The following is a 17,088-nucleotide window of genomic DNA, read 5'->3' on the forward strand; positions in this document are numbered from 1 at the left end:
GGCACAAAGTAATGGAGTCAGCTTCTTTAATTTTAGGCAAAACAAATGTAAGCTCCATGATTAGAAGTTTATTAGTAAACTGTTTCAAAGCTAGTTAACAGTAGCTATTCATTCGTTCACATTCATCTCTCAACACACATGGCTATTCCCATTCCTCCTCCTATACAGAGAGCAGCAACACCACGTTTTCCACCTGTTCGTTCCAATGCATGTAGAAGAGTAACAAGGATACGACAACCAGAGGCGCCAAGAGGGTGGCCAAGAGCAATAGCTCCACCTTGGATATTAATCTAGAAAAAAAAATACAGAAGGTCCAGTTAAGAAATTGCTTAAGTAGCTTAGCTGAGTTTCAACATTAATGATTTCACTGGATATAGTCCTTAATTGACAGTAAGCCTGAAACTGCTACCACCCTTTCAAGGAGAAGTTGAACATGAATACAACAGCTGTTATAATTAGTATTTCTTTTGAAAGGGGCCCATCTTTAATCTGAAGATAATTCATAATTGAGGTGAATTTAGGGAGGGGAGAGTAATGCCTGCACTTTTTTTCATCATGGGAAGAATACAGTGGCAAATATACTTCCAGCAGCAAGTTCAAATTCTGAAGTTAATAACAAGTATGCTCAAGCAGTTCTCTGGAATGGCACACAAATCCTCTGTAACACAGTTGTAGCCTCTTCAGCTGGGAAACAACATGCCTGCTAGCAAAGCATGCCTACAGAATAGTGCAAGGAAATGCCTACTGGGGTTCCCATCCTTTTGGTTATGGCGAAGTGATTGCAAAAGGACTGTTCTCGCCTCTTTGGAACACAATCCAGATGCACAGAATGGAACAACTTTGAGTTACAGGAGGCAAACTAATGACAGCCTCAAATACACTTATTACCTTTTCTGGATTTACTTTCAGTTCTTTTGCTATTGCAACAGATAGCGATGCAAAGGCTTCATTAATTTCAAACAGGTCAACTTGTTCCAGATTCCAGCTGGCTTTGTCAATCTGAGAAAACAAAATAAATTGAGGCTTTATTATCTTTCAGGTTTTCCTCAGCACCAGAGGAAGCTATTCATAAGACTTAAATTGGGTGACTTGAAGCCACCACTTCTAAAAAGTTGAAGGAAACAGATTTTTTTAATAGACAGGTTTGATGACAAAATTCTTGAAGACGAACAGACAAAATGTCAGTGTCAGCAAAAGTCAGTACGATGTGCTGTAATGCACTGGCTGCTCTTAAAAAATCTTGGCTAATTTTACACACATACTGGTGGTAGTGCAATTGTGGGAATCAAACTATGTGGTGCCCTTAATAGAACAAGCACTGTTTTCAAAAGCAGGTTTTAACAGATTAAAAGCAAGTGTTTCAGGACGTAAGTCTGATTCCATTACAGATTATCCACTTAATACAGATTTTTACACAGGAAATAGTGAAATGACCATTAGTGATGGGTGTCAAGTGTAATTTGTCCAGTCTCTCCTGCCTTTAAATTGATGTTGCCACTTGAAGCTTTTCACAGGCGGCTATTTTGGAAGATGGTTTGGCTAATGTTTTCGCTTGAGAAACTCCTGTGGTGCAACTGCCTCCCTGGGTACAGGCTTTGGCATGTTTCACATATTTATGTTTTTACTTCCACTCACTTTGTTTCTAACAGCAATGCTTTATCAGCAGAATCATCTGCAGCAATGGTGTTTCACAACCAGCTAGCCAGACAGGTGCATCTCCAAAACTATAGTCAAGGAGGAGGGCCTCTTTCTACTAGATATTACAGAGGCAGTATGGAAACTGTTCACCTTCTGGGAAAAGTCTTGTAAGATTTCCTATGTTGTTGTAACACGAAAATGCATGGCCTAGTCATTCTCTCACTACAAAGTGCTACTATGAAATTCTGAAGGGATAAACTGATAATATATGGAGGATGTGAAGTGTTTGATAACACACATTACAAAGTTTACATTAAGTAGTGTGCCCTTTTTCAGAGTACCTATAAAATTATAGGTACTGTTAAATACAGCTTGTCTGTTCTACAATTTAAACTAAAAATGTGTACTGTATATACATTTATAGCATTCTTGATTTAAAAGAACAGTTTCAGATCTGATAAGAAAAAGCTTTGGTATTACAGTTGTGATTTTCCCATTAAAAGCCACAGAGCTTGGGTGAGTTCAAGTTAGGATTCTGCATTGCCGGAACATTTCAGAGATGAACAAAATAAGGCCTTTACACAGTATACATAAAACTAAGAAGGAATACTAAAGCAAGTCTACCCTTACCAGCTGGACAAGAGCTCTTTTCATGCTCAGTTTCATAGCTCAGTTTTAGCAAATAATCAGCTGGGGTTGCCATGGGCTACGTCTGTATTAGCAGTGTGGTACCACCAGAGGAGCTGCTCACTTGGCATTTTATCTAAGAATCCTGTCCTGTGGACTGAACACAGAGCGCATCAGTGGGTGCAATAATGTTTTGAGCACGTTAAACGTGGTTCTGGAGTGCACCTTCTTGTTCAGTTTCATCTGAAAAGAATCCAACTGGCATGCTCCTTCCCTTTCGCAGGGCAAACTGAAGCACAAAGGGCACCATCACATTTGCTAATGCAGACGCGCTGACTGGCCCTGCTCTCAGTGTCGTATTATTGCAAATACAATCAGGCAGCAATCTGAAAGTTAACCTGGCCAGCACCAGAGCCTTATCGTGGCAGGACCAAGTAAGTCACCCCCAAATTAGGTTAGTATACACATCCATGAAATTTGATCTTTAGACTCCTAGGTTATCTAGGTGGCCTTCCACAAACCTGACTCATTGATGTTCTGAATGCCATTCATACACCTATGTATTTGTTACTTTTTTCCCCCCAGAGAGTAGGCACTAGCCTGGTAGCACGAGACATCTTAATCTTACATACTCTCCACTATTTTAAGTCTTGTTTTCACTTAGTTTATTTTTTCTACTAAGTTTTCCTTAGAATACAGGGAAACCAAGACATGGCCAGAAAATGAGAAGCGATTACAAGCAAGAGTTTTTAAATAATAGATACATAGATAGATAATTACTTACAGCTTGCTTTATTGCTGAAATGGGCCCTACTCCCATTATGGATGGATCTATACCTGTCTGAGCCCAAGATACAATCTGAGCCAAAGGCATAAGACCTCTCCTAGCAGCTTCTGATTTCTTCATTAGAATTACAGCTGCAGCTCCATCATTTATACCTGTGGAATGACAAAGAACTTACAGGTATTTGTTGGAGTTTATGGTTTTTACTGTACCACCTTTTCCTGCTTGCATAATTTCACAATCTAGACAAAACAAAATTCACAAATTTTTTATTGGTTGAGGTCAGTATTGTTCAGATCAGCCAAGTCTGACCTCTGACACAAACACTTAAAATGAGTAACATATCTATACTGCTGTAAATGTGACATGTTTGTGATTTCTATTTGGAAAGCAGCAGGTGGAAGAATTGAGGCACAATCTCAAAAAGGAGCACATCAGATTTACTAGGTAGACTTTGGAAGAGGCAGCATAAGGACCAAGGAAGAAGTTTCAAAGCTGCCTGTGGCAGAAGAGTTAGTCCCACAGGAGTAACATTTTCAAACATGAATTGTTAAGCTTTCTTTTGCCCAGACGTGCAGTATTAGAAACCACTAGACAGCTAGTTTTAAAAAGAGAGGATGTAGTTTCTATTTGTTTCAGCCTATCAAATAGTGCTGTTATTGTCCAAACACTTGTATTGCTTCATAGAAAGCAAGCAAAAAAATCCAACTCATCTGTAAAGAAGTCCTCCATCAGAGTTATATTCGAGTTCTACCTATGCTGTCAAACACACTGCTGTTTTCTGCAAAATATTTTCAGCAGTAACCACACAGCAGCCTAACCCCTTGCAGAGCCACGAGCAGCTACTGCTCTTTTCCATTTCAGTTTTAGCCAGACAGACCAACCTGAAGCATTAGCTGCTGTTACTGTCCCAGTTCCATCTGTCAGGAAACAGGGCTTTAACTTTGCCATTGTTTCCAAGTTGCTCCCATGTCGAGGGTGTTCATCTGTTTTAACTTCTATAGGACCTGCAAAACAGAACATTATATTCACAGGAGGGTCTAATCACACCCCCACACCCACACACACACACCCCCACCTCTCTAACAGAAAGCTGGCACAAACAACAGGCTGATCGGGAATATGCACCATATTCCTTTTAACCAACATGCCATTCTTCTGTCAGAGACAACTTCCAACTCAGTGCAAGTTGTTAAAGCTCCCTCCAGCTGCTTCAGGCAGGACAGATAGCTGGGTTTCTCAAAACAAACACTAACAACTCCAATACTGTCTAGCTGTACAAAAGCAGATCTCATTCTTGCTGTTCCTAAGCCAATAGCTTCTCTTCCAAGGAGAATGCGCTCCTTCCAAATGATACTTGTAGGAATCTCATTGCAAAGAGTAGTCAAGTGTCATTAAATATTATTATTTAAACTGGTATCAGGAAAGCCCTTCATTAGTTTGTAACCGGCCCAATGCCAGAACTTTTCCCACAGGGTCTATTCAATGCAAATGTTGAACAACTGATTCTTGATTTCTCTTTGGAAAATTCAGTTTCTGGATCCACCCCACAAGGAGCTGGGGGAATTCCCCTGCTCTAGAAACAGAACTTTGGCTCAAGCACCATAATAGATCTGTTCATATCCCTAACAGACCTAAAGAAAAACATACCTAATATATGTAACCTCACCTAGTTAATTAACTAGTAACCCTAATTATTGTCACTGTGTATTTTACTAGGTGGGAAAGGTTTGCCAGATCAACATGACTGTTTTAAGTTTGGTGCAGCAGGAGTCTTAACGAAACAAAAAATACTGGTTTTGGTACCATATCCAAGCCTATGTTAGCGGTTTGCCTGGGTAGTAATTACATCTCCAATAAAACAGATAGTAGTAGTACTTGCAGAGAGCTACATTTAGATATTCCACGTTTGCATTGTTTCTCTCTTATTTCAAAAAGTAACAACTGGAAGTTGAAAAAGAAAGCAACAGGCTACACGCTTACAGAACAGCTTACAGAAAAGGCTGTGTAACTAGGAAACCATCCACTAATCATAGGAGACATAGCAGAAAAGAGATTTTTCTTTGAAATCAGCCCTCATTATCCATTCACACCTACCTTTTTTAGAAGGTACAAGAACAGGAACAATTTCTTTTGTAAAATAGCCAGCTTTCTGTGCTGCCTCTGCCCTGTTTTGTGACTGTACAGCAAGTTGGTCTTGTTCCCCTCTGCTGACTTGCCACTGATTGGCCACATTTTCAGCTGAAATAGAAACAAAATGCAAATTGCCATTAGGAAATGCTAAAATTTTAAGTTGTAAAATTGTAAGCACAAAGGTAGCCATTAATGTTTGCTGTAGTAGCAAACAGCTAAGCTTGTTGAACAGTTGTCATTCCGATTTCCTTGTTTTGGTTGCTCATGATTCTCTACTATATTTTGTTTCGAGGGTGAAAATTTCTGTGTGGGATCTCCTCCCAGATGGTGTATGAAGTTAAATACAAATGCAAACAAGCTTTTCTAGTTTATTGCTTCTCTGAACTACTATGCTCAGATGTCTCTACAGCTACTTCCAAGGAGGGAACAGTTCTGAAGTTACTCTGTTTCATAAGCAGTATCTGAAAAAGCAGTTGGCTGGCTATCCCATCCAGGGTGGAATAACCTGAAGTTGCAGAACCACATGTATCCACAGCACACTTTACGTAATTCCCCCCACTCTAAATCTGTGCTGCTGAATGCTTCAGTTACATACATCGATTATTTGGTTTATTTTTCCTGAAATTAAATTGCTCAGATGCAAAAGAGATGCAGTTAGATTAGCTCAGACAAAAAAACCCGAAACAGTAGCTTTACAAACAAAGCAGAAAATGCCTTTAATACCTTCCAGTATTAGGGATTTCTTTCTTTTTTATGACTACAATTTAAGGACAGCTTGAAACATCTTATTTGAAACTTCATATTTCTGAAATTTCCTATCAGTGAATTCTTCCCCCGTCCCCAGTTAACCATTTCATTTTCTGGACCGTCACCACTTACCTGTTATACCCATATGATACTGATAAAAAGCATCTGTAAGTCCATCAAGGATTATAGTGTCCTGCAAGGAAGCCTCTCCCATTTTCACCCCAGCTCGCATGTGAATGACATGAGGAGCCTGCAAGAAGGTATTTAGAAAGGAGTTATATGTTTTATATCTCCAGTGCACAATACAGCCAGACAGCTGAAGAGACAGACCCCCTACCTTGTGGCTGCCAGTAACTACCCCAAATCTCAGCAGTCTCCCTGGCTGCCCGCTCTGTCTCTCCCTCCAGAGTCTGCCAGCTGGCACGCTCTGTTTGGCCTATGGATTTCCCAGGCAGCAGATCAGCAAGCACCAAATGTTTTCTCTCCACAGATTGAATCAATCATACCTGGGGCCATACAGCTGTGGGTCGCCCATCCTACCAGTCTGCTCTAGGTGGTACTCCACTGCCAGCCACGGCCAATATCACTCTCAGAGTGGGCAGCTAGCAAGCCCCGGCAGAAGAGGCCACTCCCTTGTTAGGGATCAGATCACCAGCCCAGCGCCATTCCTCAATACAGCTTTGGGCTGAACACCTTGAAATTAAAACCCTTTGCTTGCTTTCCAAGCTTAAGTTGTTTGGTGAACAGTAACTTTTCCAGTTACTCCTTCTCTGAGCTTTTTGCAACAGAAAAAAAACTGTCTATTGCCAGCTGTCACAAGCCAATCATTCACCACAATAGGGCTAGATGGAAATTAAAATGGGATTTTAAATGTGGTATGTGTTTGCATCACACCTTTTCAGTAGCTACAGTATGTCTTTTTTTTTTTTTAAGAAAAAAAAGCTACTGAAGTCAATTGTTGCATGTGTAAATTCATTGCCAAGCGCAGAAACTGAAGCTACTCTTTCAATCTGCCTCTAGAGCGTTAGCCTAGAAATACAAGGCTTCAACAAAACTTAATGCTGTTTGCTTGAAGTAAGTCAATGCAACACGAGTGCACTCATTTGCTTTACCTTGCTCATACTTTCCATGCCTCCTGCGACCACGATACTGGAGTCTCCCGTCAGTATGGACTGAGCAGCCAGACACACTGCTTTCAAGCCAGACCCGCAGATCATCTGGCAGCTCCAGGCGGGCACAGAGTAAGGGATTCCCGCAGCAACACTTGCCTGCCGGACAGGGTTCTGACCGGCACCTGCAGGAAGAGGCAGCATTTTTCCTTTGCCCGTTCTTAAAAAACAAACGTTGGCCTCGTCACTTTTCACGACAGGTACCCTGATGCCACCAAAATTTTGAGCTCGCTCCTATTTTCAATTGGTAGGCAGAGGCAGGAGCTCAGTTACCCCTCTCATTTATACTGTCAATCAATAAAATATCTGCAAGATCAGGGACTTGCTACTGATAGTTTTACATCTGCAACTCTGCTTTTGATGGCAGGTCAGAAGAAACACCAACTTCAAATTCGCACTAGCCTGTTATACACGTGTAAGATGAGAGTTCATTTCAATTGCTACTTGCTGAAGGGTTTCTTTTTGACATCTCCTGTACATCACCAACAGATAACTTTTAGGGAAAGTTCCCATGGAAACCAAAAGCACAATTATGCACAGACAGTCACGAAACCTTCCATTCTTTGCTATAATCCTGACGGAGAGAATATGAGCAGTATATTCAAAGAAAACGTTCTTCATCTGCACCTCCCCGGGCCAAAGTAATGCCAGCTCTTTGTATGCAAAGAAATGGGTAAGGAGAACACATCATTCAGCGAGCTAAAAATATACGGGAATCTGGATCAGCTTTAAGTACGACAAAATTATTTATTTATTTTCTTCCTCTGTCTTCAAAATACAAAGCTGCCCTATGACTCTGCTGATTAAACATTACCCTGGAAAAAGCAGGAGACCATTTCAAAACAAACAATTCCCTATCAATCAGCCGCATTTTTGTTAAATCAAAGTATTTGGCTCCAAGTAAGTGGCATCACAGATGCTGCAGGTCGGTCTTGCAGACAGATGCAAATGCCGGCCTTGCTCTTAAAGTCTCAGAGTTATCATTACTTATGATGTTGAATTTACAAGAGGAGATGGCCAACGCGAGAAAAGGGATGCTGCAACAGAGAAAACAAACTGACTTTCACACATACACTGTTAGCTACTTTGGGGATTTAAAAAAACCCAAACTATCCCCCCACCACATCTTTTCCAAAAACCCGGCAACGGGTTGGTCACCCAGAACGCACGGGGAAGCGGCCAGGACGCCGCTCAAGCCTTTCGTTAGAGAACCACGTTCTTAACGGCAAGGAATAACGTTCTGAAACGTGAAACCTGAGCTGCCCCGGTGCGGCAACTAAGGCGGGATGGGCCGCAGAGAGGAAGAGCCCGGCCAGCACCAGCCGCCCGCGGGAAGAGGCACCTCCGCCGCCCGCGTACCTGCGGTGAGGACCTGCCCCAGGATCACCTCCGACACCTCCTCGGGGGCCAGCCCTGCCCGCCGCAGCACCTCCCGGATGACGGCGGCCCCCAGCTCGTGCGCCGGCAGCGCCGACAGGCCGCCGTTGAAGGAGCCTGGGTGAACAGAGAGGGAGAGAGCTCAGCACCGGCCCGGGGGCGGGGGACGCGGACGGACACCCGCCGCCCGGCCCGGCCCGGCCCCTCACCGACGGCGGTCCTGGCGGCGGAGACAAAGACGACGGGGTCGGCGCTCATGGCGGCGGCGGGCGCGGAGCAGCGGTGGGCAGCGGGAGCGGCGGCCGCGGCCGGAGCGAGAGCGCACCCGGCGCCGGGGCCGCCCCTCGCGTGTTGCCGGTCCCGCCCCTCGCCCGCCGCCGGGCGGGGCAGGCCGCTGCCGGGAGCGGGAGCCCGCACGCGTGATTCGTGGCCCGGCCCTGGGGAGGGCGGGGAGGCCGCCCGGTGGCGGGGCCCGCCCGTGCTCCCGGATGGCGATGGGGTGAGGGCGTCCTCCGCCAGCTGCCGCCCGGAGGCGGTGGGGCGGAGAACAGCCGTGGCGCCTCCGCCTGCCGGGCCCGCGGCTGCTGCGCACTTCGGGGGGCTTCCAGTCACCTCCCTCTGCCCCGTCCCGCCAACACGGCCGGGGTCTGTCCAGCGCCTTTTGCCGCCTCTTGCTAACACGCCGTTTGCTTCTTGATAAAGTAAAACATGCGGCTCGAATGCTCTGTTATATATATATGGCATACAGCCAGTTTGCTTATTTCCTAGGATCTCTGTGAGCAGAAAAAACCCCAAGAGAATAATCATTTAAATCTAACTATACAAAATTGCCTATCACTGTTTGACCTGCTCAGCAATGGTTACTGACACCCAGAGATTGCCAACGCCCAACACACTTTTTTTTGTTGTTTTTTAATTTCACAGAAGCCTAACCTTTACTTTTCTTTTTTAGCGTAGGCAGCGCTAGGCCGCTGGCCCAAGAGCCGTTCCCTCTGACCTGCGGAGGAGGCAAGCCCGGGGCTGGCTGCTCCCAGGCTGCCTCCGTGGGAGGCAAATGCTGCAGGGAGAAAGCCTGGGCAGCCGGGAGAGACCCGGTGCTGGGAGCAGGAGCTCCCTGGCAGCCAGGGAGGCAGAGGCTGGAAGGAGAGGAGGCGGCAGCGGCCATGGCCGCAACCCTTGGCACAGCAGGCAGGCAGAAACGTTCCTCTGTGGGGAAATGTGGCCGGGAAGCCTAGAGGTGTGGGGTGGGGAGCAACAGTATTACAACATTTGGAGGAATAAGGGACAGAGTAAAGGGAAGAACCAGTAAGTCAAAGACAGTAACAGCAGTAAAAAAAATAAATGGATAGATGGGCTGAAATCACTTGTCCATCCCACCGCCTAGACCTTCAGTCCTTATTCCTTCCTGTGCCGCATCCTACGCTGACTCGTTCGCAGAACAGGTACTCAACCTAATGGACGTGCCAGCCAAAGCACTGCGCTGAAGTTGTAACTGAAGGCCAAGAAGATGGTTAGATGATATTCTGTCGCTCCTACCTTTGCTGGAGTATCAGCAAAGTTGGGGGAATATATTTTTTATCAGCATAGTCAAATTTGGTGGGGTTTTTTGGGGAAAAAAGAAAGGATAAATGAAGTCCTAGAAAAGCACATATTGTGAGATGACAAACACTGACAAACATATATGACAGTGGATGCAGCAACACACCTGTGATCACATTCTGCATGTTGGCTAATCTGAACTCGGTGGTACTAAATCTGCATGCATAAAATGCATCTGAACCCTCTGTGTGGAAACAGTGAGCAACAGGAGCAATACAATACCTGAACTGGATTCCTCTGGCTGTCATCAGTCACTGTTCTTGCTTTACAATGTAAAAAGCGACAGCATTACTAGATAGGAAAAAACCCCACTTCAGCTATGGAAGGCAAGACTGTTAGCCTAGATTTCACCAACAACTTTGTTAAACCGTGCTGGTCAGAGTAATTCCAACACTCAAAATAGGTTTCTCCTTTTAGATATTTCAGCCTGACTGAAGGATAAGGCCAAAGGAGGGAACTGTGTGTCATAAGATTTCTTCAGTTACTTTGGGGTTTCCAGCTTTTGGCAAGAGAAGAATCCCCTCAGATATCTTCAGGAAAGGAAATCTCTGGAAAATCCCGTGGCAACCAAATGCTTAGGTGGACCAATCTACCAGTCTCCTAAGGATGCATTAATTGGCAACCGGCATGTGCTACAGCTTTTCTTTAATGATGCTGTGCACTCAGGGCAGCTGATAACACTAACAAAGACCTTAGATTAAATCTGGATGGGTAAAACGTTTGGTGTCTTTTCAAAAGACTCATCAGTAAGCAATCAGTAGATCTACCGTATAAGCAAAGCTCAGGAATATATGATTTTAAGCAACGCAGAGTGATTATTTTAGAATAATATTGTACAGTTCCTGAGCAACCCTATGTGACTGAATGCAGCCTCTGCACCTTTTCAAAATTACATAGAGAATGAGTAACACAGATGTATGAGGGCAGCACCAAGTAACCTAGTTTATCAACTGCACTGATACCAATACATCATTTTTAATGTAATATTCGACTGATTACAACTTAAGGTCATCAATGCAAATACAAAATCAATAATGTAAGATGAGCTCAGACTAACACTAAATGTTAGCAGGTATGCAAAGTCCAAAAACGACAATACACCTGAAGTGAGACTTACAGACAGGATTCCCTTGTATTTAAAACTACGTGTATCACTATAAACATTTAATAGAACATAAAGTGAGGCTTCAGCCCCTGCCCTCCCCACGCTTCACCTTTAATCCACTAACAGGCGGAAAAAGTTGGAATGTGAAGTGGGCCCAGGGACTTCAGGCCAGCTCAGCCCAATGAGCCCACCTGCTGCACCTTTGCTCTCAGCCCCAAAAAGCAGAACTGTTGTGCAACTCAACACAAGTGATGGACCAGGCTGCAATGTTGGGCTACCGTGACATGACAGAGATTAATGAGTTTTATCTTGGTATCTTTATCAGACTTGCAGTACCCTATTTAACTCTGCTTGGATGGTGTCCAGGGTTGAGATCCAAATGCACAAAAGGGACATGTAAAGGAACAAAATAACATAGCAATTGCACAAAGGCAAATAATTATGAAAGATGGATGATACAGATCAATGTTAAGTTATTGAAATGTAGAAAAAATACTATTAAACATGACTAGGCAGCTGTGCTTTTAAATTCACTGTAGTTAATGAGCAGCATAATACTCAATAGCCAACTACTGCCCTATGCTGGTACCTTTTACCATTTCTTGGAAAACTAAGCTCTGGGAAATTAAGTCAGTCAGTAAAAATTAGAACGTCAATTCAGAACAGAGTGCTTACTTGCTATCAGTAAAAGAGTAAGGCTACATTGCGCAAAGTTTGTTTATTATCTTTCTATGAACACAATGAAATGGCCTTGTGACTTGTGTGAAATACTCAAAGTGCAAAGATTTTGGCATTTTCATTTGGTAATCGTGGCTCAGTTTTTTTAGAAATAGGCTAAAATTTAGGGCATTTCAGAGTTCACTAATTTACTCTTCTGCTAAAAAGTGGTTTCTAAATTTAAACTTTACAGAGATCACTGTTGTTACCAAAATGTGAAACCCTTGCGTTTTACCATAAATCTGACACTTGGTCGGTAAATATTTACAAAAATGCTTTTGTTGGGGATGTGAGTTTGATAAAAATTACGCCGCACCTTTTATAGGCAAAAAAATTGCAAAGAACAATTACTTTAAATTCATAAATCTTGACAGGAGATCATTCTATAATTTTAAAAACCCCTTAATTTTACAACTTCCGTGTAATAGGAAATTCTCCAGTCTTTAAAATCTTATACAGAAATAATGGTACTAATATCTGCTTTGTTGGGATCCTTAGAGAAAAAAATGCAGATAGGATTCCTCAGGGGAGGAGATGTGGCTCCTCTCCTCGCCCACTGATGTTGCCTTGCATACTGTACAACCAGAAGAAACTGGCGTGATCCTCCGGTCGCTCGTGGAGATACAACATTATTCACGTCTTCATTGGTGTTCAGTTGATCACCAGCTGTGTGGGAACACTCACAGCAATGAAATAAGCAAATGCCAATGTGTTCCTATGATCAAGATGTAAGTTTGAAGCAGAAGTGATCCATCTTCATATTTCATGGAACTGGCCCTTTGCTGTAGGATATGATACTTATGATACTTAAATTTAATGTCAAGTAATTGGCCAACATTTGGGACTTCTGTTACTAATAGTGGTAAGAGTATCCTACTCGTCCTTATTTCTCTCTTGTTTTTTTTTTATTTTTTGCCAGCAGCATGGAACACACTTAACTACTTTTGCAGGAGTGTACACTAAAACTGATGTCTTCAAAGATAGGAGTCAAACCTTGTCGCAGTAATTATGTAAGACACCTCATAATCCTTGATATTTTGGGATCCACAGTTCTCATCTGAAAGCATTTAGGAGGCATTCGCCCTTTAGATACAGGTTTTCTGTGCTTTGTCTGTGTTTGAAATTATGTTTATTCCTGATGGGGAACAGAATTGTTCTTTAGTTGGTCTAAGCAAAAGCCAGCATTTTGCTCTTTGACAAGGGGACAGCAAAGTCACACTTTTTTTCTCCTTAAAAAAATTTAAATCAGCTACCAAAACAAGTAAGCTGAACAAGCATCACTTGATGAAAACCAGAGCCTTTTTCACTTGGGAAAGATCTGAGGAAGCCTTTCCCTTTCTCCACATACTGTCACATTGTGTCAGGATATGTAAGGCACTAAGGCTTCCTGAGCACCTTTAGTACCTTTCTCAAGTCTATAAAGACAATTCTTTCTTTTTCCAGGTTTTCTTACCAGTGGACTGACACTCAGTTGTCTACGGATAAGTTCAGCACATAAGGTATGCCTCAAAGAGCAAACTGTTTTCCCAGTGAGGATGAGATTTATATTTTCTAAAATTCCTCAACCTCAGATGCCAACCTGACTGATTGGGTCCTTGGAAATCAAGTTCCTGATAGGCAAAAAATGTTCTTGGCTGTGTTAAGAGCAATCTGAGTTTCCCTTGAATCTATTTGTGTCAGGGAAAGCTCATAATCTAATCAGTGTTTAATAAAAAAATGCTGTCTTCCCCTCAGACAGAAAAACCTTTGCATTATTAAAACCATCATGGCCTTTCTATGGCTTAAAAAAAGGTATAGTAAATATATCCTTATACATAGTAAATATATCCTTTATATCCTTAGCAACTCTATGCACACCTGTACTTCAAATGCAAGCTTGCAGTATTTATCAAGCATCCCAAAACTGAATTCAACTCGAGTCACCATTTGGCTGTAATTGTATCTTGATTGATTGCCAGTCAGGGGATGTCTTCAGGAGAGGTTTTTGAGTTCATTCACTGCTGTGGTCAGCCCCTAATAACAGGAACAAAATTCCTGACCGCTATGTTGCACACACCAATTCACAGGTGTGCGGCAGCATCGCAAGTGCTGCCATCCTGGAGACAAGAGTTGCAAATCAAATTGGCTCTGTGGAGCTGTACATTATCATACTTCTGATTTTATATGCTTTCATGGAGTCTTACATATACATAATCATAAAAAATTACTGGTAATTAAAAGAGAAGTCCTTATAAGAGCTTTCTGAAGAAGCTCTAATTACTTCTTCCTTTAAAAATCGAAGAAGAGTATGCGATAATTCGAGTAAGATCCTTTATATCAGGGGATATAAAGAAAGCATGAAGCCTGCAGCCTAGTATTCAGGAAACTTCCGGAAGAGAGGGAGAGTTCATGGATGTCAAATTTGGGCTTTTTGCTGCCCAGATCTTTACCTAGTAGCTACCTGAAGGACCCCTCTGTTATCACTTTCTTCACAGTGCAGCAATGCGTACATTTTACCTTCCCCACACACCTGTAGGCTACAGCAGCCTTTTCTAGTGCCCCCCAAGAGCTCCCCCTCTGCTCCAGCAGCAGATGCAGCGCCGTTTTGCCTTCCCCCCGTCTCATGTCCTTACAAGTCAAGGACAACCTCTGCAAGAGCTGATGAGCCTTTCTTTAGCTCCTGATAATTTAAGGTACTTTCAAACGCTAAGAAATGCACATAGCAGTACTCCAAACATTTTTGTTTCTTCCTAAGAACGCTTTATCTCACTGTTCTCCTATTTCCCAGCTTTCCTGACCTCCAGGCTATTATTTTATGAGTCTTTTACACTCGTAAATAGTTTTTCTTGAAGCCTGCGTTTCCCACGCCGCGGCGTTTCTCCCGCCCCTCGCTGTTCTGCCATGAAAAGCCGGGAACGGGCGGGGCTGCGCAGCGCCCCCTCGCGGCCGCCGCTGCCGCCTCCCGCCAGCGGCCCGCGCGGAGGGGTGACAGACTGCCAACGGGAAAACAAGGCGGGAAAAAAAAAGGCGACGAACAGCATCCCTCGAAGTTTAGGAGCGTCTTAGCGTTTGCGTTGTTCCAGCTGGCTTCCACCCCATCCCAAACCAAGGGGCGAAAAGGAAACCCAGACCTGAGCAGGGGAAAACAAGCACAAGCCTTCCAGGTCACGGATGACGAGCGACACGCTGTCATTCAAGGAACCTGAAACCGGATGAGACAATACGAACAGATTTAAAGCAAAAATGAGAACCGCTGCCGTTACTATCCCCTGAGCCGGCCCTGGGCGCAAGAGGGGCGCCAGGAGGAGGAGGGCAGTGGGGTGGGAGCGCGGGGGCTTCCTCCCGCGCCAGGCCACGGCCCCCTCCGGACCGTCCTCCTCTTCCATCCACTTTTCCATCAAAGCCCAGGCAGAAGAGACAGAGTCTGCAACAATTTTACCATTCAGTTCACATGACCTCTTAGAGATACAAACACTACACTTCGTGAAAGCGCAGTGGTTATTTTCACCTTAAACATATTTATTTCTTGTGTTTAATTACAGCAAGCTGTACTGCCCACATGTTCATAATCTGGTTCCTATTTCATCTTACCATTATAGATGAATGAATATACGAATTTTCCTTTTTTGTTGGTGCTTGGACAGATCACTACGTGTCCTCTCATCTGAGGACAAACGATGCTGCTGGGGGTGGGTTATGCTAGCACCTATTTGAAAAGCAAATTTACTCCCGTTATCATGCTGTAAACACAACCCGATGCAGGTGTCAGCGTGTTTATTCCAGTAGCACCAAAAAGCCCCAAGTTAGTTCTCGCTGCGTTAGGTGATGTGCAAAGGGAATAGAAGACTATTACAATTAAATGTCCTCTTCCCAAAAGTATCAGAGGACCGGTTAACAAATTGCAGCTCTTATTTTCTCAAACAAAAATTGTTAAGCGTAGGCTGAGAATACACGTTAATTTGAAGGGACAGAAAGAAGGCAGGCCAGAACATAAAGCTCTGCAGGCTGATTCCTCCTCCCTCTCAATGTCTCTTGGCTGCCTCTTGCTCAGCTAGCACCTTTCCCACAAGTGCAATCTACGCTTGTAAAGATAAATTTTAAATAACTAAGTGCTGACAAGGAGTAAAAAAAATGCAGGAATATTTTCCACATGCTCACGAACACAAACAACAGGCACCGGTGGAAGGTTTAAGGTCCCGCACCTTACAGTGTATCTGACCTAGACCTTCATCTGCACTATTGAAAAGACACAAGGGAGGCCTTGTTTCTGAACGTGATAAAGAATAGCCAAACTCCGGGCAAATATTGGGAGATCTTGTATTTAAATTGCCACTGATATAGAGAAAATGTTAGGCAATTTATATAGCTAATAGAAATACACATAACAGAAACAGCCTTAAGTACAGCTCTGCATCCCTTTTATATGGAAAAAGTTTCTACTTCTTGTCCTACTTGGCTTATACATATTTTTAGTATTGTAATGTTTACATTTGTGCATGAGGAAGTCAAGTCAATTTGCTATATTAATGTTCATATTAAGGACTACTCTGGTATTTCAGCGCCTTGCCCATGCTACCATATTCTGTGGCGGCTTCATCTGTTAATTAGTATCTTGAATGCTTAAAACAAATACCTGCAAGGTATTTTTGGAGGAAACCAGAGACAGGAGCAGGAAACCCGCAACAGTAATCACAGTGTATCTTTTTCAGTTTAAAAATAAGGTAAGTGTTCAAAGGAATTAATTCAAGCCCTCTGTCCTTGTGGTCCCTAATCACATGATCCTTACCCTTTTTTGGGTATCCATGTCAAATCACTTGGAAGCGTGGCATGGGTTTCAAAACGTTTCAAGTTCTCACTGAAAATCTGTGTGTTTATACATATATGTACGCACACACGGGCACATGTACATTGGAATCTATTCTGTAGCAAATACATTCTTTCCACTACCAGTAACAATCAAGGAAGCAGATTTCCCGAGCACCTGCAACAGCGATGTAGTGAGTAACAATCAATTACACCTGCACAACCCAGCTGACAAGACTAATTTAACCTACAGAAGCTTTAGGACCTGCCTGCCAAGAGGGAACGTATTCACTTGTCCTAGTAACATTGCTTGAGAAATCAAGATAAGAAAGATAAATTTGATTTTAAAGTAGCAGCTCAGTGCTAGACTGCAATTAAGGGCAAAGAGTATGCCTTATTCTTTATTTTCC

The 17,088-nt window shown here is 43.3% G+C and overlaps 1 protein-coding gene across 1 annotated transcript; it reads right to left on the bottom strand.

Annotated features, from left to right (window-relative positions):
* Window positions 1-36: 36 nt before the first annotated feature.
* On the bottom strand, window positions 37-8,733 carry ACAT2 (acetyl-CoA acetyltransferase 2). Its single transcript, XM_059835125.1, has 9 exons — window positions 8,685-8,733; window positions 8,458-8,592; window positions 7,042-7,223; window positions 6,062-6,179; window positions 5,147-5,290; window positions 3,934-4,056; window positions 3,050-3,204; window positions 889-999; window positions 37-290 (listed from the first exon to the last, which is right to left on the bottom strand). Exons 1-9 carry the CDS (start codon window positions 8,731-8,733, stop codon window positions 123-125), a joined length of 1,185 nt encoding a protein of 394 aa, XP_059691108.1. The 3' UTR covers window positions 37-122.
* Between the last annotated feature and the right edge of the window lie 8,355 nt (window positions 8,734-17,088).

This window comes from Gavia stellata, chromosome 2, assembly GCF_030936135.1.
Source record: "Gavia stellata isolate bGavSte3 chromosome 2, bGavSte3.hap2, whole genome shotgun sequence".
Taxonomy (NCBI): domain Eukaryota; kingdom Metazoa; phylum Chordata; class Aves; order Gaviiformes; family Gaviidae; genus Gavia; species Gavia stellata.

Bases quoted from the DNA above. Each gene is read 5' to 3' on its own strand.
- ACAT2 (XM_059835125.1), bottom strand. From the start codon at position 8,733: ATGAGCGCCGACCCCGTCGTCTTTGTCTCCGCCGCCAGGACCGCCGTC. The intron at 7,224-8,457 runs GTACGCGGGCGG...CTCTTCCTGCAG, and splicing joins GGGGCAGGTCCTCACCGCAG to GTGCCGGTCAGAACCCTGTC. The intron at 4,057-5,146 runs GTAGGTGTGAAT...TCTGTTTTGCAG, and splicing joins TCTTGTACCTTCTAAAAAAG to GTCCTATAGAAGTTAAAACA.